Here is a 25,150-nt window from a genome sequence, read left to right as displayed (position 1 = left end):
TTAAAATCAGTTCAACATGAAGACCAGGGCACAGAAAGCAACAAAAAGGTTTCAGATTCAGGGTGGTATTTTTTCTTTGTTTTTAAAAATAATAAAAATACTACTGCAAAAGCTGCTTGTATTATTCTGGTGAGATACTGCTGTTACACTAATTGCTTTCTTATTCAAGAAAGCAAAGTGGTGAAAAACAAGTAATGTTTTTACTAATAGGATACCTTCTCCCAATCATACTGTTATTTTTTTTCTAATTTATTTTTGTTCTCAGGTCTGTGCATTCTTTTCCAAATAAATCTTCCTCATAAATCTTTGGTTACTATAGTTCAAGTTAAAGCATTGCATTGATCTTCAACAGACGAAAGAGTAGGTAATTTAATTAATTTTTTGTTCTAAGTGAGTAGTTTTCAAGTTTTTTATTGTATGTTTCCACGTATTGCACAGTTTGAAAGAAAGGAACAAGTAAGATTTCTGGATCTATAATAGATATCACAATGTACTTGAGCTTGTTTCCTAAAGCAACTAAGTATGCCTAGGAGCTGAGAAGATATTCAGAGCCAGAAGAAAATAGAGAAGGCTCTATTTTTATTTCATACAGAACATAAGATAGCGTCAGACAAAGCAGTACCACAGTCTTCACCACAGGGGAAGGGCAAAAGGTAATTGACAGTAACTGCTATAAACCAAAGAAGAAGTGAAGTCCATACACACGCAATTCCTGTACCTTATTCATGTTTTGTGGTTGGACTAGTCAACTGAAGATATGCTCAGAGAACACACAAATAGAGAATGAGGAAACAAAAAAGGTGACAAATAAAACTTATGAGAAATGACATATAAGGAAGTTTACTCCCTCATTTGTATACAAGTTGCAAAGTGTATCAGATGCATCTCCTCCTACGGAATCCTTGCACTGGAATGGGCTGCCCAGGAAAGTGGTGGAGTCACTGACCCTGGAGGCATTCAAGGAATGTTTGGATTTCTTGTTGAGGGATATGGTATAGTGAGATCTATTGGTGATAGGTGGATGGTTGGACTGAGTGATCTTGTAGGTCTTTTCCAACCTGGTGTTTATGTGATTCTTTCCCTTTTTTCCTCCCTTTTTTTCTTTTTGTATAAAGAATTACATAACAATAAAGGCTGACAAGAGGCATTTGTACCATTTCTGTGAAGAGAAGTTAAGACAGAACTGTCCCAGAGAAGCTATTCACCAAACAGGTGAGACATAGGATAAGTGAGGAAGAAGAGTAGCAACAAAAGTGCTCAAGGCTGAAGCTGCTCAAGTTCAGGTACAGAACTAAGGATTCACAGCATTTGTGAGGCTTAAAAGCTAGGCCCCATCCTGGGCTACAGATCAATTTGTTTTTTTCTTAATAGTAAGAGTAGAAAAAACTGCAAAACTCTGAAGTTTCAGCCTGCCCTTGTTTTTATCATGGATATAAGAAAAACAATTAAACAAGTACTGAGCAATTCTTCCTATTACATTCAAGATGAATAATCCACTTGTACTTTTTTTTTTTAACCATCCTACAGATGATTACAACCTAAATGTTCTGTTCAATTCAAAACACTTAAATAATTGGTGTTTTGAAATGACTCTGAGCATATACACAGCTTTCACATTTCTTGTTGAAATGGGGTGAGAAAAAGACAATAGGAACATTTTTGAAGTGTTCCATGTGCACTGAAGCATTAAGATGTCTCTTCTGCTCTGAAATGCCAGGAATTTATCTCATTGTATTTTTAATTAAGTATAATCTTATCAGTATATTAACATTTGAAGTCTGATTACATCATATTAAAAGCTTCATTTTTATCATGACGGTCATGCATCCATTTCCAAGACTCATCAGCCCTCAAAATGGCAGTCATCAAAAAGACTTAGTCAAAGCAGCTTTTGTTATGACGCAAGTTACTAGCAATCCACTGCTTAAGAAAAATGGCTACACGCTGCCAAATCCCTATTCCTCTGCCAATACAAATACACAAAAAAGTAAATGTTCCTGTTTGTTCAAAGGTATGTGGTATGTCAGGCTAACATCAACACTGTCTAGTAATGTCTACTACATACTATGGTATAGCAATTTTCATTTCAAATGCCTTTCTCTCCTGTTCCCTTCACAACTGAGCCCAAAGGAAACTTGTATAATTTGCAAGACCAGCACTCCCTAGATGAAGTAAGCTTCTTTCAGAAGAATAAAGTAATTAACAGGGACAGCAATGCAAATGACTTATCGGCTGCTTAAGTGCTAGAGTCCTAGGTTACCTAGAGAGAAGAGAAGAAGGAAAAATGTAGGAAATGAAAGGCTGGAGAGATTCACCTTTGTGCCTGGGAAGATCATGGAACAAATCCTCCTAGCATCTATGTCAAGGCCCATGCAGGATATGGAGGCAATCTAAGATAGCCAGCATCCCTTCATGAAGGGCAGATTGTGCATGGTGCTCCTGTATAACAGAGGACTGCATCGGTTGATAAGTATGATCTATGACATCTACCTGGACTTCTGCAGGGCCTTTTGTCTGGGAGAATTCCTTGAAAGCAGCCTTGTGGAGAACAACTTAGAGGTGCTGACAGATGAAAAGATGGACATGACCCAGCAGTGTGTACTTCTAGCCCAGAAGACTAACAGTATCCTCAGGTGCATTAAAAGAGGGGTAGCCAGCAGGGAGAGGGAAGTGACTGTCTCCCTCTGCACTGCCTTTATAAGGCCCCACTCAGAGTACTGCATCCAGGACTGGGGCTTCCAGCATAACAAAGATGTGGAACTATTAAAATAGGTCCAGAGGAGGGCCACAAAGACAATAAGAAGGCTGGAGCACCTCTCCTATAAAGGCAGGTTGAGGGAGCTGAGCTTTTTTAACTTCGAGAGGAGATGGCTTCAAAGAGACCTCATTGCAGCCTTTGAGTACTTAGAGGGGGCTTACAAAAGAGATGGATAATGACTTTTTATGTGGGCAGATACAAGAAGTAATGTTTCTATAAACTAAAGGATGATAGGTTTAGATTAGATATAAGGAAGAAATTTTTCACTATGGATGTGGCTTTGGACAAGTTTATCTAGTGAATGTGTTCCTACCCACAGCATGAGCATTGGAACTAGATGATCTAAAAGGTCTTTTCTAGCCCCAAAAATTCCATGATTCCAAGATTCTAAGAACATATAAATTGATATCTATATTTACACTTACACTAAAGTAAGTATTATGGAAACACTGAAATAATACAATAGAAGAACTGTACCGATGTGAATAACAAATACTAGATCAAGATTTAGAACAGAAAGAACAGTTATAAGACTATTCTCTGACTTGCTGACAGGAGCTAGAACTATTTCCTCCTCCTCTTCAAATAAATTTTTATACAACAGGCCTACACATTAATTCATTGGCCAAAAACGTGGTAGAACAGCTAAAAATACCTACCTATTATCTTAAAATTAGATATAATGTATGCACTTCCTGTGAACTTAGAATACTATGCTACCGAAAAAAAAAAAACTTCCACTTCATCTCTCTATTCAAGAATTCAAACAGAATTCTTTAGCTGGCACAAAAATAGTCTAGCTGCAGAACACAAAAGCAGACAGTTCCTTCTGTTGATGAGTGTGCTTTCAAAATGATGAGTCATCCTCCTATTTATTTCCATAGAAACTACAACAGATACAAAGAACACAAAACACTATTTGATAGAGCAAATTCTCAGCTACAAAACACTATTTTTCAACATAGGTACTACTGTTATCTATGCATTTTTGCCTGCGATAAAGAAGAGCCTGCATGGCACTCACAAAAATCTGCACCAATGCAGGTGACCCATTGTCACTGTCATCACTGCTGAAAGGGACCACCCATCCCTCACTTGCTCACATCCACCAACTGGTCTCTAGAAACATTTAGGAAGTATCAAAAAGCAAGTGGAAAATCTATTTTTTATTCTAGAATATAATAAAATTAACACTCCTTTAAAATATTTCTCATTGTACTTTCATTGAACAAATGGAATGATTGGGTGAACAGAAAAAAACCTTTTTTTTCCTCTCTTGAGCAAAAGCTAATGTTTACCAAATGAAATTCCCCTTTTCTGCTAACAGGAAAGAATTTTTTCATCTCTGTCAGAGTCTGTCTAAAACATTTGAAATGTAATTTTATTTGAAGCATGAATATTGAGAAACATGACTGTTTTCAGTACCACCATTATTTCAAAGTTATAGATACCAGGTGATCAATGCTGTGAACTGAAATGTCATCAATGAGCTTGAAAATCTATGCTCAGTCGCTCATCCAACTAATATAAGATGTGGTTCACATTCTGGGGAAATCCACAAGAATACTAAAAGCTAAATTATTACTTTTTTAGAAAGGCTACATAAAGCAAGAAACATGTTGATAGCAACATACCAAGAACCTATAGCACATGGCATAATTAAGAGTATCAAAAAACAGAATGTAAGACTCTGACATCACATGTGTATGTCCAAAATAGGAGTGATTTCCGTCACCAAAGAAAAAGATAATTACTGACTAGATGATGATTACTTAAGGTAATTTGGAAAGTTGGGGGGAATAAAAAAAAAAACAAAAAACCAAGAGCAACTGCTAAGAAAAGAATAACTTACTAGTGAGAAGACACACTGAAACCAAGAATATTAAAACATACGAGACCACATGAGCATACATGGAAATATCAAATTAATATGGACAAGCTAATAAGCCTCACAGCAAATAAATAACTATTTGTTATCAAATGCAAAGCCTAGCTCAGTTATTTAGATATAAAATTAATGAAGACTTCAAGATTTCTAGTTTTCTACCTTGATTGCCCATATAATTTTGCCAGTAATTTTGAAGGGAACAAAACTGTCAGATTCACATTCAGGAAGATAAAAACAAGGTAGTAAAGACATCTAGCCTAGTTACAAAACAAGGCAAGCAATAGACAAGCTTTTCAGAGTATATTCAGTTGGTAAGAGCAGATAAAAGACTAGGAGTAGACTCTTCAGAGGCTATTGATTTCTAACCAGCTAGGCCATTAACAGATCCCAGAATGCACAGGGGTAAACAAAATTAGGTGCTATCAGATATGTCACTCCTTTGGGTAGAAAAATGATTTTCTCTTGAAAGCAAGGATGTGTGAACAAACAGTCCTTGCAATGCTGTCGTTAAAATCACGCAGCAGTGAGCGTATGTATACTTACAGCTGGAGATTCAGTAACTTAATCTGAAATATTCACTTACTAAAACTCCAGATCTCAAAAAATAAGTTCAGTGTGACACCTTACTTTTAATCTTAGGTAAAGCAGATTCTGAAAATAAACCATGAGTCCTTGATTGGTTTGCCTGAGTATATAACACCTGTACTCTGTATGGACAATACAGGAGACTTGCCTAATGAAGACAAGAGCTATCGAAAAAAAACTGCAGGCAGTGCAGCTTAGCTAGGACTGCATCTAGACAGATGTAGCCAAATAAGATGAAGATAGATGATTCTAAAGTTGTCACTGGAGTGACAAGAGTTCAGTGTCTGAAATTTTAGATTTGATACACGTATAATGAAGATAAGAAAATAAGTTCCTTTACAGGAAATGACTTGCTCTATGACTGTGAAAAACACTATGGAACACATCAATCAAATCGAGAGAAGAGTAGAAACTATGTCTCAAAGTTAGTGATCTGTGAAGCAGTATGAATAAAGTGCTGAACAGCACTTTAAATTAAAAAATTAACAGAGACTATAATTTGGTTATAAAATAACATAATACAAAGTTTACTGTTACACAAGCACTGTTTTTGTGCCTTGAAAAGTGCAACGATTAGGACTTAATCACAGAACAATCCTGACTGAACAAAAATGGGTTTCATAGTTTATATGGCTAGGCATGGAATAATGGAATATGTCACTGAAAGCCTGTGAATACATTTGGTTAGAAGTAAAAGCTTACGGCCATCACATCATATGATTTCCGAAAATATTTTATGTAAGAATGCCAAATTCTACTGAAGTCAGCAAGAATGAGTTTGACCCTTAACAGGAGAATATTTTAAGAACAAAGCATGTTCCTTCCTGTGCTAAATTTAAACACACTACCATCTGATACATAACACTAACTCAGACACCTCACATCAGTAGTCTTGTCAACATACCACCAACTTCAAATGAACCCAAGATCTAACAGGTTTCTCACATTACCAAGAGTTAGCTATGTCAGTTCTCAGAAACGTGGTGGGTAACAGTAAAGACATATCTAGGATGGCTATTATAAGAAGTCTTCTGCTTTCATACTGCTCTCAAGAGTACAAGAAAGCGCATGTCTTTTTGCCTGCAAAGTGGTGAACACTTTTAAGGGTGTCTGAATTGCTGACAACTTGTATTGCTTGACAACAAGTATAAATAGGAGTTCAATATGAAGACAAAAAAATATGTGTGTGTGTACATGTAACTTTCTAAATCATGTATCTTATAAATTAGACGGTAGTTTCTGCTTTGTTCCTGAAGCAGCAGAAGGAAAAATTAAACCAGTTAATTCCCAAAATTCTTGTAATAGATTGATACAGAAGACAGCATGCAGCAGATCACTTTAGCACTGGTTGCAGTTGATTCCAAAACCATGTACCTGGATTGTGAGGTGCTACTCTAACTGCAGTTTTTTTCTGAAAGACAAGTCAGGACTGATTAACAAGAGTGAAGGTAACCCAAAAAATGAGTTGGTCCTAACAAAGACAAAAAGTTGTTTTAATTCTCTCTGCTCCTTTATCTCCAAGAAAACAGATAAGCTCTGCTTCCCTATCCTACTAAAACTAAATTACTGGGAAAAATAAGTAAATACACTGATGCATAGTTTTTCATGCATTTATTTCTGTTGCCTCTGTAAGTCAGGACATCACATTAGCATTTTATTTAAGCATCCCTTCACTAATAATTAAACTTCTTCAATAAAAAGTAGTTGTGTAAGTCAACCTACATCTATATGTCTCCTACTGCACAAAAGATTCCTCATCTTTTGCTCTCCAGCTGCATACTTATACAAACATTTTTTAAACTTTGGTTGATTATACAAGCTGCTAAGGTAACCATTTCGGATACTCATGCCTTTAAAACAAGTGCCAGACAAGGAGTCTGTGAGTTAGTACTATGCATTCATGTTTGGTACAGCCAAAATTTGACTTTCAAACTGTTTTTCCTTACACATTTTACCACTATCTTCCCATCTATGTTTCCTCTAACTTCCTTTATGATCAAGAAACTTACACAAACAAGCAGGATTTACCTTCAGCAGCTTTTCCTTGGAAACAGTTACATGCACATCTGTCTGGGAGTATGACAGCTACCATTCTAGAATTTGTTTGCTCTAACTACTGTCAGAATAAGTCCAAAAAAAAAAAAAAAATCTCATGGGAACAAGCAGACACTGTGTCCCTTGGAATTTTTCTTCACAGACACAAGACATTTGTATTCTCTGTAAATATTGCAGTTGTTACTGAAGTGTTAAAAAGTTACTTACGGTTTTCCCCCAGGAATTCCTGCAAGATTTGGAGGGATTCCAGGTACTCTCATGTGAGGAGGAGGATCAAACCCAACCTGACAATGAAAAGCAAATTAAAACTCACACTTGCAATTTCTCATTCAGCAAACACTACTACCAAAGAGGAATTCTGAACCAAATATACATTTTAATTCTGACCACTGTAATCAAGATAGAATTCTTATTGCTTTAAGAAGTACATGCAATTTAGGATTTCAACATTTTCATGTAACAATTTGTCCAGTTTGAGAAAGTAGCCTCATCTACAGAAGATGACAAGCTTAAGATCAATCTTGCAAACTCACAAGTGGATAGGTCTATGCATATGTTTGTGGGATCAGGCTCCCGGGTTACTCTGATTGATAGCAGCAATGACTGCTATGCTCCAATTAGTGACTACACCCACAACAGCAACTACTTGTAACACACCTTATCACAGAGCTTTAAGACTCCTCATGTTGATTTACTCAAAAAGAACACAATGCAAGGAAATTAATTTGGTGTGTCTGTACAGATCACAAATCTTGTTCAGCAAAAGAAAAGTAGATGTTCACAGCACGAGTGAAGAGATTTGTATCTGCCAAAACCATTTTTTCATTTAAAGCATAAGCAAACAGTTTGGCATTTATTAATTAGACAAAGCACCAATGAGAAAAAAAGCAACATACATCAATACATGAAGATTCTTTGTTCTCAAGATACAGGTTTCTCCATCCACAAAGCAAAGTGAAACAAACAGTGAAGCAGCCAAACCTCTGGCACTTTTATAACTTGGGAATTCATCAGTGCTAAATGAAGTATGTAGCTTTTCTCAGTGACCTGCAACTCACACAACTGATATTGCATACAGTGTGTGGCCTACCATAGGAGATCTTCCATACGCAACCACAGCAGCTGCTGCAGCAGCAGCACTCATCTGGGGTGACATGTTGTGCAGGCTGGCGTACGCTGCCCCTGGACTGGTTAGTTCTCCATTCATGCCAGCATGAGGCACCATTCCAAACGGAGCAGGGTATGGCCCTTGTACAGCCAAAGGTGTGCGCAAACCTGCGGCTACGGAACAATGAAAGCAAGTAGTTTTTTTTGGATTTCATTGCACACAGGGAAGAAAGTAAAAGACCTTTCATTTCAGACTTTGGTACCTAACTTTCCCCTTACACACATGCACACACACAGCTAAGAAACATTCCTATAATTTATCACTACTACCACCTCTTTTCACTCAGTGTAAATAAGATCTACTGAGATCTGAACTCAGGGATTACTTCTAACAACCTTTTCTAGCATTTCCCGTTTCCATTTCTATATTTTCCTGTTCATATTAGTCTCTCCATGGCCAAATTAAGCACTAAAGCTGACAGGCATGGTTTACATAGTTCATGTCTGAAGCAACTCTGCTGTACCAGCCTGAATAGCAAAAGTAAACTTCCCTCTGCATTTATCAAGATTTACACTGCAGCGAACATTAGTAGATTCAAACAAAGAGCTGGAGAAGCAATTGCATTCAGACTAAGTACTAGAAGCTTCTCAGAAATCTTTCATTGCATACAGTCTCCAGACTATTTCCAAAAAGGTAAAGAACAAAGTAAACAAAGAAGAACGAAAGATAGAAAGATATTCAAATACTTGATAATCCAAACATCTGCATCTCATCAAGTCCTCAACATCAAGAAAAAACACTCGGTTAACATTTGCATGGAAATGCATATTTAAATAATCTTAAAACCATAAAATCTTAAGAGGTCATGCATTACCAGCCTGGTTCACCAGAGGGTCCATTGTTGGAGGCTTGCCAAGGCCTGGACGAAGTCCTGGAGTTGCACTAGTGCCTGGAGTTGGCACGTCACTTCGAGGAGTTGGTGTGCTGGATTTCAGAACAGGCGTGCTGGCTTTTTCATGCTGGTATCATTAAACAAATTAAATTAGTATTATTTTTAATCCAAACCATATTACACAATTTATCACAACAGCAGCTGGGATGCTGGGCACCTAGTACCTAGTCCCTCAGCCAATTTTCATAAATCCGCGCAATGCTGACAATGTTAACTTGTGAAAAAAAATGCTGACCTTTTGATTAACGCCAGAATTGGGGGAGGAGGGGGAGGAAAAAAAGAAAAGCTAAGACATTATTTTTCTTTCTTCCACTGGCATTTAAAAAGTACACAAGAATTTTTTTTTTTCAGGAAAATACAATATGCATCACAACATTATTTTAGTGTGAAATCACGATTACTGGACATAGTGAATCAAAATGAAAACAGAGTACCACCACAGTTGATAATAATCAAAGAAACTGTGACATAAAATTGTACCAAGTTAGTTATTCTTTGAAAAGTTTTTCAGCAGCAGTTCATTTAGAAGAATTTAATAAAAGCCTGGGGAACATGTTACTGACTACTTTCAGATCCATAAAAGACTTAAAGCACAATCATGTTTTTTCTTAAACAATATTTTTAATTGAATCTTGTGTTTTCTAATAAATTTACAGCTTATTTGACAGAAATGCATGAGATACAGGAAATCAACGTGAAGAAGGAATTATTCCTGAAGAAAAAGCTCAGTAGTACTAGAGTGGTGTAGAACAGTACTTCAGATTCTTACAGCCATACACTTTCTGCAAAAAAGTAGTTGCTGAAGAATGAAGAGTCAGACCTTACAGGAAAAAGAACATTTCTTGAGAGAACAGACTGTTTACAATACTCACCAAACTCATTTCTTTGGATTTCAGAGAAGTGGAACTTCCTGAAGAGGCTGTAGATGCTGGACTGCTAGAGGCATCTTTCTTCAGCAAGCGGCTTTTATCTATACCATTTTCACGTGGTGAATGAGTAGGACTTGCCCGTGGAGATGAAGGATCCTAAAAGAATGGAAAAGGAAGAGCAGCACAGAACCTTTAAGAGCTGGTACTCGACACAATTAAAGAATCAATGTGGGGAAAAAAATCCCAAGAACTCAAACAGTATTATTTGAATGAAGCAGTAGTTTGCTTTCTATCTCTATGGAAACACAAAAAAAAGCCCTTAAATCCTTCCATCAATTATAGATGTAACTAAGTGCAATCTGGACTTATTCCACACTACATAAACCATAAACACATATCATAAATTGATTCCAAGCGTAGATCTTGCCTTAGTTTGCACTTAGCTTTACACAGATTGCAAGCATGCATGACAACTGATATGAACAAGAAAGACTTAAAATAACTGCAATAAGCTTATACTACTTCCGTATATGTTCTTTATGTGCTGCTAGTGAAAACAACCATTTCAATAAGAATGACATTCATTTAATTTCATTTTTTAGGGAATACGCACCTTGCTCATCTTTTTCTTCAGAAAAAGAGAGAGATGCAGATTTTATACAACAATATATAAAGTATATCTAGATAGTGTATCTATTACTTCATTTCTTAAATCTACATAAAAATTGCAATAATCTCTGAAGCGATTTTCTTTCTGTCTTCCAGAGGCACTTTCTTCACTTACTCTAATCCAAAACAGGCTGCCCAGCAAGCTACAACACCATTAGCTCTGTAGGCTTTCCAAGCTCCTCTGGCTCATCAGAATAGCAGCAGGAATTAAGCAGTCCTCATGAGGAGGCAATAAGTCTACTGGCTGATTATTGAGCACTTTCATTTTAACCAGGACTTCTGAAATGATTACTGAAATCCTTAACTGGATACACATTTTTCTACTTGGTTGAAATCATTTGGGCTTTTGGAGGTACTGAACACATTCCCTTCCAGCATTTCTTCCTGTGCTTTTCACAGTGTATGAGTTTCTCCAACATAGTTAGGACTCCTGCATCTTTTTGTTGTGTGAAATAAAAGATGAAGGAATGGAAAGCCAGTTCCTTCACCCTGACTGCACAGACAAATCTCAGTCTTGGAGGAAAAAAAAAACAATAAAGCAGCTACTACCTCTAGGAAATGTTATGGACTGATTTCAATTCTGATTTTTACTGACTTCATGCTAAATATGCCTGCATGGAAAATGTTGCCATTAGAGTAGGTAGTCAAAATACTAGTAATTTTTAAGCCCCTAAAAATGTTTTCAATGGTATTCCTACTATTAAACATTAGATCAAGGATTGTTTTCCTTTTTTATTTGGAGACAGCAGTTTGCCACTTCAGCCCCTGCACATCACAACTCTCTCCCCTACAGAACAGCTATGAAATGTCAGAAAATAAGTGCAGAGAGAACAGACCTAGATAAAGCAGGGGAAGGAAGAGCTAGGACCACAGCCAGTTAAAACTAGGAGGAAGACATAATCAATACAGAACTAACAAAAAGGACAATCATTGCATATTTTTACTATATTCCACTGTTTTGTTTTGTTTTTTTTAATCTAAAAAAAATGCATTTTTCCTTCATGTTTCCTTTGGGACAATATTAAAACAATAAAAATTTTTAAAAAGTTACCTCATTGGATACATCTACAACCAAGTTATCATCACTCTTGTCCCCATCACTGTCCTATTAAAAACAAATAAATAGTTCAATTAGTACATTAAGAGTTAAGAAGGGGAAAAGAGAATGAGAAAGATGTGTTATCTATTCCAATTTTTTTTTATATTTTACTAGAGAAAAACAAACAGCATTTCATTACTTATCGGCAATAGGGCAAATACTGAAAATCAGAACATAGCACTTTACTTCTGCTTCAGTAATACAATCTAAATAAACTTGAACTATTTGAATGGTGGTAGTCTCACTGTAAATGCAAGAGGGTCCAAGACCCTTCTCTACTACTACTATAATTACTACCAAAACAAACAAACAAACAAACCCTCATTCATGTGCTAATTGTATCTGTTAATATGTATGTTGCTCCAAAAGCAATGCCTCCTATTTACTTCAATGGAAACTACAACAGATACAAAGAGCACAACAACACTATTTGATAGAGTACGTGCTCAGCTACATAACACTATTTTTCAATACAGTCACCGCTATTAGCCAATTTCTGCAGGTGAGCTGTTTGAAATACTTTTGGTGTGTGACAGTTGTGCATGGCTGTCCAGTATGTGGCTTGTCTTTAATGCTGCTGTTGCTGCCAATGCTTAAACACCACCCATCACCACACAGTGCTCATATCCACTGTTTGATCTCCATAAACATTCAACAAGAATTGATGAATGCCAGTGTGTACCATTTGTTTCACATGGAGGAATTCAGTTCTACACCTTTGCTTCATACACATTATCACATCAAACACCATTTGGTCAATCTGTCCCTCCACTGCCATCTGTTGCACAGGAATGAAACATAATGGAATGTAGGTGGCAAGGTTCAACCTCTACTGCCATACCACCAACATCCGCCTCTGATGTAGTGGGCCAAATTCATAAAACAGGAGGCATTATGTACAGTGCAGCCATCATATTATTGGAATTATTACTAAAAAAAAAAACACCAAAACAACACATCTCAGAACTCTATTTTCGATGTTTATTTCACAAATCAAATCTGTCAAAGTGTCAGGACTTTTTCTCTATTTCCAGAAAGGAAAGTTTTGAAAATTGAAAGTTATGAGAAAGAAAAAGCTCCAGAAATGCCAATGTATTTCAACATTTTAACCTCACAAAACCAAAATACTAAGACATTCTTAAATAGCAGTGTTTTATTGTGGCTTTTCAAGCTGCATTTTGACTCTCTTTCACATAATTCTTTGTTCACCTGCCCTAGTACTCCACTCTAGCTGTAACTCAAATGCCTGTTGGTCTCAATCTCCAATACAATTTACAATCCTCCAAAACACACACACTGTGTATCATAATATATACTGATCCAATGATTTTTCCATGTGCTGATTCAACCTCAAAGGACTCTGGATAGAAAACAAAGGAAATGAATGATAAAACTTAAATCTCCTCCATGGCAAGTTTGACATTTCCGATAAGTATGCTTTCCTTTAAAAGTTTCTAGGCAAACAGATCAGACAGAAAGAAGTCTCACATGTCTTGTACTAAATTGAAGTGCTTTCAGAATGTTTAGGCTACCACATTTAATACTGGTAGACAATGGAAAACACCATTTCCTTCCTCCAAGTCCAGAACATAAATATAAAAAAAATAAACAATAAAAAAATATATTCCACTTCCACAGCTGGTCTCAAGCCTTTCCTTGTTTTGGTAGGTAATATTGCTTTAAGAGATACTATACTGATAGGTACACAGGAGTGCCATAAAGACAGAACTGTGACTCTGCTCATCACTCAGGAAGCTGTCCAACCAAAGGATGCAACAGGAGAAGGAGCAGAAAAGATCCAATTACCTGCTATCACTTGAAAAGTACTAAGTATACAGCAAGCAAGAATAGGTTATGGCATGTAGGAGCACAGCAGATATATTCACAAGAATTCACCACCTGTGAGATGCTCAAAAGCAGTTTCAAGGCTATACTTGAATGTACTCATCTGACTTGGTCATCTTGAGAAACAGAAATTTACTGTGATTATCAAAGGCATCTCCCAGAGGAAGTGCTCATATCAGAAGAATCTCCTCCCTAACAAATGCACAGATTGAAACTACTCAAGTTTTAGCATGAATATTAGACAAGTTAGAAAAAGAAAAAAATATGTTTTGTATCTTGTTTCCATACTGAAAATTCCTAGAACTCATGTCCTTCTCTTTCGACAAATGTGGTACCTCTTGCTTGACCCTACAAGACCCTTCTCTAAAGTGATCTGGAACTCAGCAGTTCTGTGTTTGCTGAATTGAGAAATCTTAAAAGAAGCAATCCTTCTTTCACATCAAAATATATCTGAAGCTTTCAGATACCTTTGTTTTGCTCAATTCTTTATTTTGCTACTGTCTTTATCTGGCATATTTAAAATGCAAACTAAAATAAACTATACTTCTCTTGTGCAATATCCTTTCCATTTCTTTCCAAGGGAACAACAAGAAAAGCAAGCTCATCTTTTTTGATTACACTTTTTACAAATGTAAAAGAAAAAATGCATCCAGAATACTGAACCTTCAAAGATGAGGAAGTAACATGAGGAAGTGTGCCAGACCTTCCTGTAATCAAAACCATGTTATTAGAAATGGTGATAACAGGACTTGAAAAATCTCAACAGTACACCACCACAATGGGCAGAAAGGGGGAAAATAAGACCCTGTACTGATGGCTCTGGTTTAAGGGTTACTGACAGTAGATCTTTCTACACAGGCGTATGTTGGGCTCAAGAGGAGAGAACGCTGACAACACTGAGTAATAAAAAGGCACCTGGCTCCTGGATTTCAGTAACTAAGAATTAATTAGTGACTGAACTCATTTAAATGAGATACTCTACCCTACTTTTGATAGGTCAAATAACTTCTGTTAGATGGAAAATCCGCTTTCCCATACTTTCTCAAATTATCCTTATTCACGGCTTGTTCAAGAATCATACTGTGATTTGGTTGAGCTTTTTAGCCTTCAAATAGAAAGCCCACAAACCTTTTCAGATTCATATGTGCCACACTGTTATGCTGAAGTGCTTTTTTTCAAATGAAGTAGTACACAAGTCTGATAAAAAATGCAGAGCATAAAGTGCATAGTTTTCTATTTTGTTGTTTTCTGCTGCAAGTGCTGTATCAATCAAAAACTAGCTTCAGGAAGTTGGTATGGCCTTACAGTGTATTCAGTTTTGAGGTGTGACTGTTTTTCAGCATGGAGATAGCTAGCATCAGAAAAATTTCCCAGATTCTCCAAAAGAATGAGTTTTACCACTTCAAATAAGCCTAAACACAGTAGGCTTTTGGACAGTCCAGAAATGCTACCTTGCTGGAAGAAATGTCCTGGAACACTCATGAATCCTGAATGGGTACTCATGGCTCTCTAATTCACTGTTAAGGAGTATTTCCAAACAACAGCTTGAACTATTGAGTCATTGTTTTTTCCACAGTATGACTAATGGTCCCTCCAGCATATATATTCACATACTATATCAGGCACAGGAAATACATTGCCTTGTTCTTCACAGCTCTTTTACTTCTCCGACAAACACAGCATCTGCAAATGAATTAATCATTTCTTTGACGCAGATTTGCTTACATAGTGGCTGGAATCCTTATCATCCACCTTTCTCTTTTTGATGTCATTGGAATATTCAGGGCCATTCCTGCGTTTATCTGTGCTTCGCAGACTGTCTGGCACCAATAGAGAATTGCTCTGTAAAGACAAAAAACAAGGTCAATCAAAAATTCCTTTCAAGATTCCTTCATATACGCCCAAAAATTCAAACAGGATGTGATAGATGTTTTAGAAATGTGATAAATACATAGTCTTTCATTCCATTTAATTCAACTCAAAGTCCTCCAGGCAAGCATACACAGCTTCATGCATTCTAAGAAGCGTGGGTTTTCATCTATCAAAAGTTCAGTTCAGTAGTCAGTCACCATCTATTTAATTACTCAATTCAACTGAATTTTTTCATGTATTAGGAGAATCAGTCTTGCTGTTTATTCATCAGCAAATACAAACAATTATTTTTTTTTTAACTATCACATTTACAAATAAAAAACTCTCCCACTCTTCCACCATCTTACACAGATTAGACTTTGGTATATTTACTCTTGCAGAGAGATATATGGCAACTTGCCTTTTACTCTTTAATTAGTATCTACCAAATAAGGTTACACACTACTCGTTTGCTAGCTGCGTCAAAATACAGTTGGGCACTCTCAACACATGCACTACAAATAAATACAAAAATCTTTTCTTCCAACATAACATTTTCTACTGGTGTGAAATTATGGCTGAAATGTTGTTTGATCAGACTTGACACGAAAAAACTGAGGCCAACACACACATACACAAAAGACAAAAGTACAGACTTTTTTGAGATCTTTTCCTCAAACTACACAGACTACTTTAATTCAGATATCATAAGTACAAACTGTTGACCAAAAGAGAAAGGCATTTTAGACATTTTTCAGTCACATGACTACGCCCAATTCTCATTTACACCTCCAATCCAACTAAAGCATTAAAATGTGTTACAATGAGTTCTTTTAAGTGTAGGATTAGCAAATGCAAGAGGGCAATTTGTTCAGCGATGTGTTAATGCTGTTAACAATACTGAATGAATTGAGAAAAAGTTTCTCTTCACAAAGATATGGTAAGCCTAGTTCCTAAAAGCAAAATATATGCTTTCATAAATATATGTTCATGTACATACAAACATGTATTTACAGACACACATGTGTACCTTACAAAGACGAAGCCTAATACCAACACACATACCCTAAGTGTAAATACTCCAGGAAAATACCTCTGTCCCCTGTGAGACACAGATATTTACTCTTAATATATAATTAACATTTGATAGTAGCCAGTGAACTGCACAGTGAATGTATTCCCCTTTAAGGAATACATTCCTGAGGACAGCAGGGTAGTTTTGCTCTGACATCAGTATTCAATCTCAAGGAGAACAAAACAAAACTGAGTACATAAGGCAATTTGAATCCTCTTTTTCCTACTTCAGAAGCTGCACTTTAAAGCCAATTCTAAGCTCTTTTATTATTGACTAATCAAGCTAAACAAATGCCAAGGGGCTTACATAAAGTATATAGGAAGGTCTAATGAAATTGAATATAAAGAAGCTCAAAGTAATGTCTTTACCACAATGTTCTTCAGCTAAAAGGTGGGGTTGTTGGATCACTGAACTAATTGCCAAACAGTCTGAATTTAACCCCTCATCTCCTTCCCAGATGCATACTAACTCAGGGATTCACTAGTTTGAAAACATTAAAATTCATCTTCAATTTATTAACATAGAATCCATTGTGACTGTAGCAGTAGAAATATCTTAAGAAGCAGGCTGCACAGTCAAACTTGAACACAGGTTTGAATACTGAAAATGCCTTAAGAAATATTTTCTTGAAAAGACACTTTCATTTAAAAAATAATCAAATCTAAGGTATTAATTGGAATAAAACAATGAAATTCAGTGTACTAAATGTATACATGTTTTCATTTTAAATTGCCAAAATTAAGTACAAGTAAGTAAGAAAGTGTCAAGTGGGCAGAAGCTGTAGAAACCCTGAAAAATGTAGAAACCCTGCCATTTGAAGTTAATATGCAGGACTCTAAGGATCAGCTTGCAAATTCTGGCATAAAGTATAATTTAAAAAATTTAATTTTATTCTAGTTTAATGTAAAGTCTGCCTACACAATGCTGACAATATTCTATAGTTTGTTTTTTAGAATTTCAATGCTGAGAAAACTAGCTATGAGCTCAGATCTCCAAATGAATACGAAATTGAAATTTGATTTTTGTTGCAAGACTGATGGCTTACTTATAACGTAAATACATATTTGTAATAATAATGTACAGTCCTCAGAAACACATTCTTCAAACTGTTCCTTCTATGGACATTTATATTGTTTCTCTAACACCTCATTCATTAAAGGCACTCTTCTCTGGAATCAGAGAATCCATGATAGGCACTATTGAAGAACAGATTACTGCACAATAGCTGCTCTGGCAGTTGAAAGAATATCATGATACTAGTCTGGCAAAATTTATCATTAAACTGAAGTAAAAAATGACCTATTTATTTCCTTTATGAGTAAAAGAAAGTGTTAACAACTGTGATCAAAATCAGATAAAGGATAATTTTAGATTAAAAATACATGCTTTCATAAATGCTACTGTAAGCTACAATTATTAAAACAAACAGCTGCAAAAGATTTTGTTCAGAAATACGCATCTTTTAAAGCTGTGCTTAGTACACACAGATGACAAAAGCAACAATAGTAAAAAAAAGAAATACAAACATTAACTGGGAAAGTGACACTCTTACAAGCCCTGAGCTTCTCATACCTCTTACAGATAAATCTAACATTAGATAAATCTAACATCCACACCGGCTTAGCTACAGTTTATATTTGTTGAATCTTCAGTATCAAGCACAGGGCCAGCTAGAAGACATCAACAGCTTCACAATGTGGGGTAGTTTTGTTTACCTTTTGTTTTTTAAAGAAAAGAAAAATTATCTACTTAATTCTTCTACTAGGTCTACTAACATCTGACTTACCAAACGTAGGGTTTAATTTTATTTTTAGCTGTAATATTTAATTAAAAACTACATAAACTAACTAACAGTTGGAACTGCTCTTCAATAATAATCAGATAGTCACATACATACGAAAAAAATGTACTTACATACACACATACTTGGATTTCCTAAAGGGAAACTATATGACACTTTTTATTCTGTCTTAATTTCAATGTGCTAGACAAGTAATTGAAGATAAGATACACTTTTATACTAGGAGTCCAATTTATTAAGGATTACTATGAAACATCTGTAGATTGTGAATCTTAGTTTAGAACGAATGACCAAAATCAATTTAATGCCAATATTTTAGCTTTCCTCCAATGAATCAAAGCTTATTTATATGGGTCCTGTTCTACAAAAAAGTCTCAAAAGAAAAGAAAGTTACATACAGCTGGTTCCTCTTCTGTCAGTGCTACTAGCCTGCATAAAGGCTGCTTTACAGGAAACTCAAGGTTTCAAAGCAACTTTTCATGTCTGCAAAATTTAAAACACTGGAAGCATCAGCAGCAAAAAACAAGCAAAAACATAGTTAAGATGTACAGTGATAAGGTTGCCTCAGTTTTCTTAATAAGAATATAATGCACACTATTCAAACACACTTCTTTAAGTGGCATGCAACTCCCCTTAGGAACTGCTTTCAAACGAGAAGTACGTATGTCAGAGGTACAGACTAAGTCCACAAGACCTCAATCAATACAGCGTTTTATTATGTTAATACCATAGACAACTTCTAGACCATATGGACATGATAACAAACTCTATGCTGATCTCTCTATGCAGCATACAAACAGCACCAAGGACATAACACTTATGTTCTTGGTTCAACATTTTCTCTGCTGCTGGTCTCTTTGCCAGAACACTCTCCTATCCTCCAGGCACAGGCACACTCACTTGACTTGCTGTATATTCAGACACCAGTACAGTCATGACAGGGCTGCTGCACAATGCAGAACTGCTATCTGCAGATATACATAGCTTTGAAAGTAATGTCTCTCATTTATTTCCACAGCAACTACAACAGATACAAAGAGTACATAAATACGATTTGATAGCAAATTTACAAACTACTACAAAATGCTGTTTTTCAGTAGTCACCAAGATAAGCTGTACATTTTTGCCAGCAATGAATTAGAGCCTGCATGCTGCGCACATTAAGAATTTGCACCAGCAGAGGTAACCCACAGTCACTGTAGCCACTGCTGAAATGCACCACTTTCCTCCATATTGTGCTTACATCTACTGTTGGGTCTCTATCAACATTCAGCAAATGTTGATGAATGATGATGGGTGTCATTTTTTTCTGCATGGAGGAATTCAATGACATACCTTTACTTCATACACATTATTACATAAGACACTATTTTGTCAAACTGCCCCTCTGCTGCAATAAAATGTCATGGAATATTGGTGGGAAGGTTCAACCTCTATTACCATGCCACCAACATCCACCTCTGATTTCAACACAAAAGACTTGGAGGCATTACTTTCAGGGTGGCCCTCATACATATACACAAAGATAAAAAAGCAACCCTCTGCTGAGTAGGCAGGACAGGAGGACTAGGTCAAACATGAACAACTAAAGCATCAGTCACCCAGCAGTGCCACTACACCATGCCAATACTCAATGACAGTAATACGGTGCAAACCAGAGAGAGATTAACACCTAACCCAAAGCACAAAATGACTGCATATAGTTAAGAACCATTGAATTCCTTTTGCTGAATATGCTTCTTGCAAGCACACAACCACCAAGAATTCACTTGTAAAGTGAGTGGGTTTTAGTTTAAACTACTGGCAATATGTAACTACCGACTTTTTTCTCCCACTAAATACTTCATCTTACATGTAAGCTATTATGTTCATATTAGGAATATGGAAAGCTGGAAGACTGAATGGATTTACATCACTCTCCACATTGATTCAGTAATTAAGAGAGACTAATGACAGAATAAGGCATCTAATGATTTCAGTATTTTCTATCAAATATTTTTCAAAATTAAGGTATGCTTAAGAACTTTTACCAGACCACCCCAATCCTCTCAACCCATTTTCTGTCAGCAGGTCCAAGCTAGTTTACATCAACTGCAAACTGAACTGAAGCAGAGCATCACAAGCTATTCTATGTGACTGACTCCTGTTGAAACTAATTTGTGATGTTCATCCATAAAGACTGTAACACTTGACTTATCAAAGCAAATAAAAATGAATGATATGATTTATTAAAGAAATTCAAGTTCCTAAATTACAAGCCATTATCAAGAAATACAACTTCCTTGATAAAGCAAAGATACATACTTGTTACACCGAAAACTACTACAGGCTTCCAGAAGTACTTCTGAGATGTTTTTTATTTTTGTTTTTGTTTTGGTTTCATTTAAAAGAGTAAAAACACAAAACAAGAACAGCTTGCATACAATATCAAAAAGTGGGTAGCATTCAATTGCGCATAGCTCCTTCCTCCATGAGTGAGAGACGAAGAATGGGACAGAAACCCAAGGACAGAATATTCTTCTACTTCAATAGAGCATTTACTAGAACACAATAGTAGCATCTAGGTCTACCAACAGGTCGGAATAATTATTGCAAATTTTAAGAGTACTTCCGAAGTCATTAAAAAAAAAAAAAACAAACAAGCTCAACTTTTTTTTTATGATGATAAAAGATAAACACTAACCTTAATGTAAATCCAAAGTATATAATGAAGTCAGATTTCACCGTCTACAAATTACTGACACAACAGTACACTTGACAAGATTTGCATCTCCTGCTCGGAAAGTATGAGAATAGTGGGAAGACAAGTGTAATGAACACCTGAAATGACTTTGAAAATGTTTCTACTATATTAGCCAGAGAGAACTGGACAAAGTTCTTCTACACTGATGTATCCAAAAAATTTATTCAACTTCAGCTGCAAAACTTGCTCATTTTGCTTCGTTTCATTAACTGCATCCAGATAGTGTCAGAACTGTAGGAATGCCTGAATTTCTGTAATAACATAACCCAAGCTTGGACAGTTAGAGATGCATCAGCCAAAATCCTCTAGCCATTACTAATGCAGTTTCATACTTTTATTCTGATCATTTTAGCGTATTGTCTTTGAAGTGAAAGCATAACTTTTTTAGAAAAACATAGCAAAAGTATAGGTCCAGGTGAATTTACACTACATATTAGGATGAAATTCTTTACCATGAGGGTGAGACACTGGAGAGACTACCCAGTGAGGCTGTGAATTCCCCTTCCCTGGAAGAATTCAAGGCCAGGCTGGATGGGACTTCAAGCAATCTGGTCTAGAGAGAGGTGTCCCTGCCTATAGCACGGGGGTTGGAACTAAGTGATCTTAAAGGTCCCTTCCAACAAAAACCGTTCTATGATTCTGTGCAGAATGGACACAGATCAAGGTCAACAAAAATGTAGTTGCCACACCTTTGCATCTTAATTTACATTCATTTATGAATATCAATATTATGAAGCATTGCTAGACATGCAATATGTACAAATTACTGACTGTAAATTTGCCTGAAGAGACTTTAGAAAAAAAGCAAAAAACAAACAATAAGATGGCATAATATGATGTAACTCAAAGTTTTGCTTTAAACTGTTGGGTTTTTCTTTTTGCTTTTTAAGACATCAACCAAGCTATAAGTAGCTATCTTTCAAAATTCCACATCTAAAGCTATCAGCCTCTACTGATGATACTGCAAGGCTGCACCAGCAGTATTCAATGGCAATAATGCTGTATTATTATAATATAATACAATCATTGTGGTTGCTTTAGGTAACCAACAGTACAGGCTTTTGCTTTTTCTATGAAGGAAGCAAGCCCTCCTCATTACTTTTGACGGCAGCATGAGCACTTAACATGCAATTCCCCAAAAAATCAAATTCATCTCATCATGAGATGAACCAGATGTTATGTAGTAATCAGCAAAATAAGTGCCCACTGCTCAGATGGAATGAGACATAATAATTAAGCAGACTAGTGAGCTTTGTGATCAATTTTACATTACCCTCAGGATATATTTTAAATAACAAACAAATCCATTAAAGATAAGACAATTAGAGAAGCTCAAAGATCAAATCATTTCCAATTGACCAATTTATCCACAAGTTTGAATGCTACTGTTGCTTCATCTTTCATTTTCTGTTACATCAATATTCTAAGGCAACACTGCATCTAAGCAATTTTAGACTCAGGTTTAAGTTGACCTGTAATCAGCTATTTCAATTAATTATAAAGCAGTCTACATTGGGACCAAGAAGAAGGGAAAGGCACAATAGCACAATAACTTGAACTCAACGTATCTGTATTTATAGATTTTATGAAAAAAAAAAAAAAACTTTAGGTTGTTTACTGGTCAGTTAGTACTAACAGAATGAAAAAATAGCCAGTTACCATACTGGCTATTACCAGTCAATACAATAGTACTGGCTATTACCAGTCAATAACTAATAACCAATCATAAGTTACACAGATGCACTAGAAGTAACTGGAGTAAGAGTTTTATGTTCTGTAAATAAAAGTCACACACAGACTAAACTAAGCAATTGATATGGCAAACCTCCAGAAAAGAAAATTTAATTTTGAAAGTTCGTTCAGAGGCAAGATGTATTCTAAGCTACATGTTATATTTTGAGTCTGAATTTCACAACATTGTGGAATATCAAATTTTTGAACACAAAAACACTTGGCACTTTTGCAACTGAAGAGAAACAGGAAGAGAAGGGAGGAAGACCACCCTGAACTATCCTTTTAAAGATGTTACTTAGTGAAATCTTATAGCATACTATATATGATCATGTACATGGAGAAGGCTGGGGAGAGCAAGAAGAAGAAACAGCATAATCACCAAGCCAAATGTCAAAGCCACTGTATCTGCTAACTGTATATGCACATTCTCACATGGTCACAGACAAACACACACACACACTGCAAACCTCCTTCCTCATTTCCTAAGAAAGACATTGAGAATCCCACTCTTGCCTAGTATCGTTGAAAGAAATACACCCTCATAGATCCAAGGTTTCAGGAAAACACAGCTTGAAATTAGTTCCACAGTTAAACTGGCAAAGACTTTTAACTTCTGTAACTCAATAGCTACAGAAGCTGAAAACAACTGTCTCAAAATACATGCAGGGAGCTTTTGGTAAAGCAATTGCCATATCCTTCTATTAAAATACAAGCAAGCAAGAAGAAAATCAACTAACCCACAAACCAAAATCAAACAGAAAACAAAACAAAGACCAAACAATAAAATCAGGAGTTTAGTACCATAAACTTATTTGTTAATTTATAACTGTTTCTTTTTTCTTCTAATTGAGAAGAAAAAACAAAGAGAACTCAAATTCACCTATGGCATCAACAAGCAGAGCTAGCTTTGTTACTCAATGTGAAAGCTGCATGTGGCCATCTCCAGCAGATTAACAGATTAGTATAGCAATAATCATTCAAGACATAACCATTTAAAAAGCTGTTACAATTATGATATTTGGCTGATTTTTTTTTCTTTTTAAAGATTCTCTTAGGCAAACTGTACTGCAGTTTGTGTCTAAAAGAAAAAAGTACTATCTGGAAAGCACAAATTAAGCAGTAAAGGAGTCTGTCCAGATTCAATTAAATAAAATGCTAAGGCCAAACACAGTCATAACAATGATTTACCACCTGTTCTGCAAATCTATTCCTGAAAATCCTAGAGTAAACATCTTAACTCTGAATCAATGTTATAAACTAAGTTGCAGTAAAAGGTCTGTTTGATTTGTAAGCACATATTTTTTTTTAATAAACAAAATTAATATCAAGTATCCCCAAAATCATTCTGCTGAGTAACCTGATTCCTATAATCGTCTTATCAAAACACTCAACACAACGTTCTGCATAAACCAAGAGATATTTTAATTGTAGACAAATAAGCCCAGTACCGTGAAAATGACAAAAAGGAAGACAAGACAGACAAACAGTACAACTTCTGATCATTACTTAATGTAGAAGTGGAAACATTAGCAGGAGTGTCAGTACTTACTGTGCCTGGCTCTCTGTCTGCTCCCGTAGTAACCAAGAAATGCACAGACATGCCCGTTCAGACACAGAGGCAAGAACAGAAATAAAAAAGGGGGGAAAACAAATTAGAACACAAGCCACGAACAGTTTTAAAATGGCTTTTATTTATATGAGTCATTGCACATTCCTAATACAGTGATCTCCTGAAAATTACAGTATTTTGTAAACAAGATTTACAGTTTAACCATACACAAAGCCTAGTTTTATTTCATGACATAATAAATTATTTTCTTTTCAAAAATTAGTCAAGTGCAATTTTGCCCAATATTTAATCGCACACTAGAATTTAAGCCTATCAAACTAAAGTAACAGATGCAATTACCTAAATCTTTTGTTTGAACACATTCACTTCAAAATTGAAATTCTCATTTCTCCCTACTATCCCACCCACCCACTTAACGACATTACTTGCTTTAAAAAATTACCCATTTATGCAGTTTAACAGTTTTCCACAATATGGTGCAGGCCACTGGTGTTACACTAAACATTTACCAGAATGTCAAAATGCCCCGCAAACTACAGAGCACATGA

The 25,150-nt window shown here is 35.8% G+C and overlaps 1 protein-coding gene across 3 annotated transcripts in view; it reads right to left on the bottom strand.

Moving 5' to 3' along the window:
- The window catches only part of TLE1 (TLE family member 1, transcriptional corepressor), a gene marked incomplete at both ends in the record, with an annotated part of 69,552 nt that overhangs the window by 6,350 nt on the left and 38,052 nt on the right, over positions 1–25,150 (bottom strand). For 2 of the 3 annotated variants that reach the window (XM_079548463.1, XM_079548464.1), the window contains 7 exons: positions 7,494–7,570; positions 8,377–8,567; positions 9,269–9,413; positions 10,219–10,371; positions 11,936–11,989; positions 15,554–15,670; positions 24,582–24,598. In XM_079548463.1, coding sequence (XP_079404589.1) covers positions 7,494–7,570; positions 8,377–8,567; positions 9,269–9,413; positions 10,219–10,371; positions 11,936–11,989; positions 15,554–15,670; positions 24,582–24,598 — 754 coding nt within the window. The remainder of the gene's footprint in view (positions 1–7,493; positions 7,571–8,376; positions 8,568–9,268; positions 9,414–10,218; positions 10,372–11,935; positions 11,990–15,553; positions 15,671–24,581; positions 24,599–25,150) is intronic. The other variant, XM_079548465.1, reaches the window with a different exon arrangement.

This window comes from Tetrao urogallus (assembly GCF_951394365.1).
Source record: "Tetrao urogallus genome assembly, chromosome: Z".
Lineage (NCBI taxonomy): Eukaryota > Metazoa > Chordata > Aves > Galliformes > Phasianidae > Tetrao > Tetrao urogallus.
Note: the sequence above shows the minus strand (reverse complement) of the source record. Positions and strands in the feature narration are given on the sequence as shown.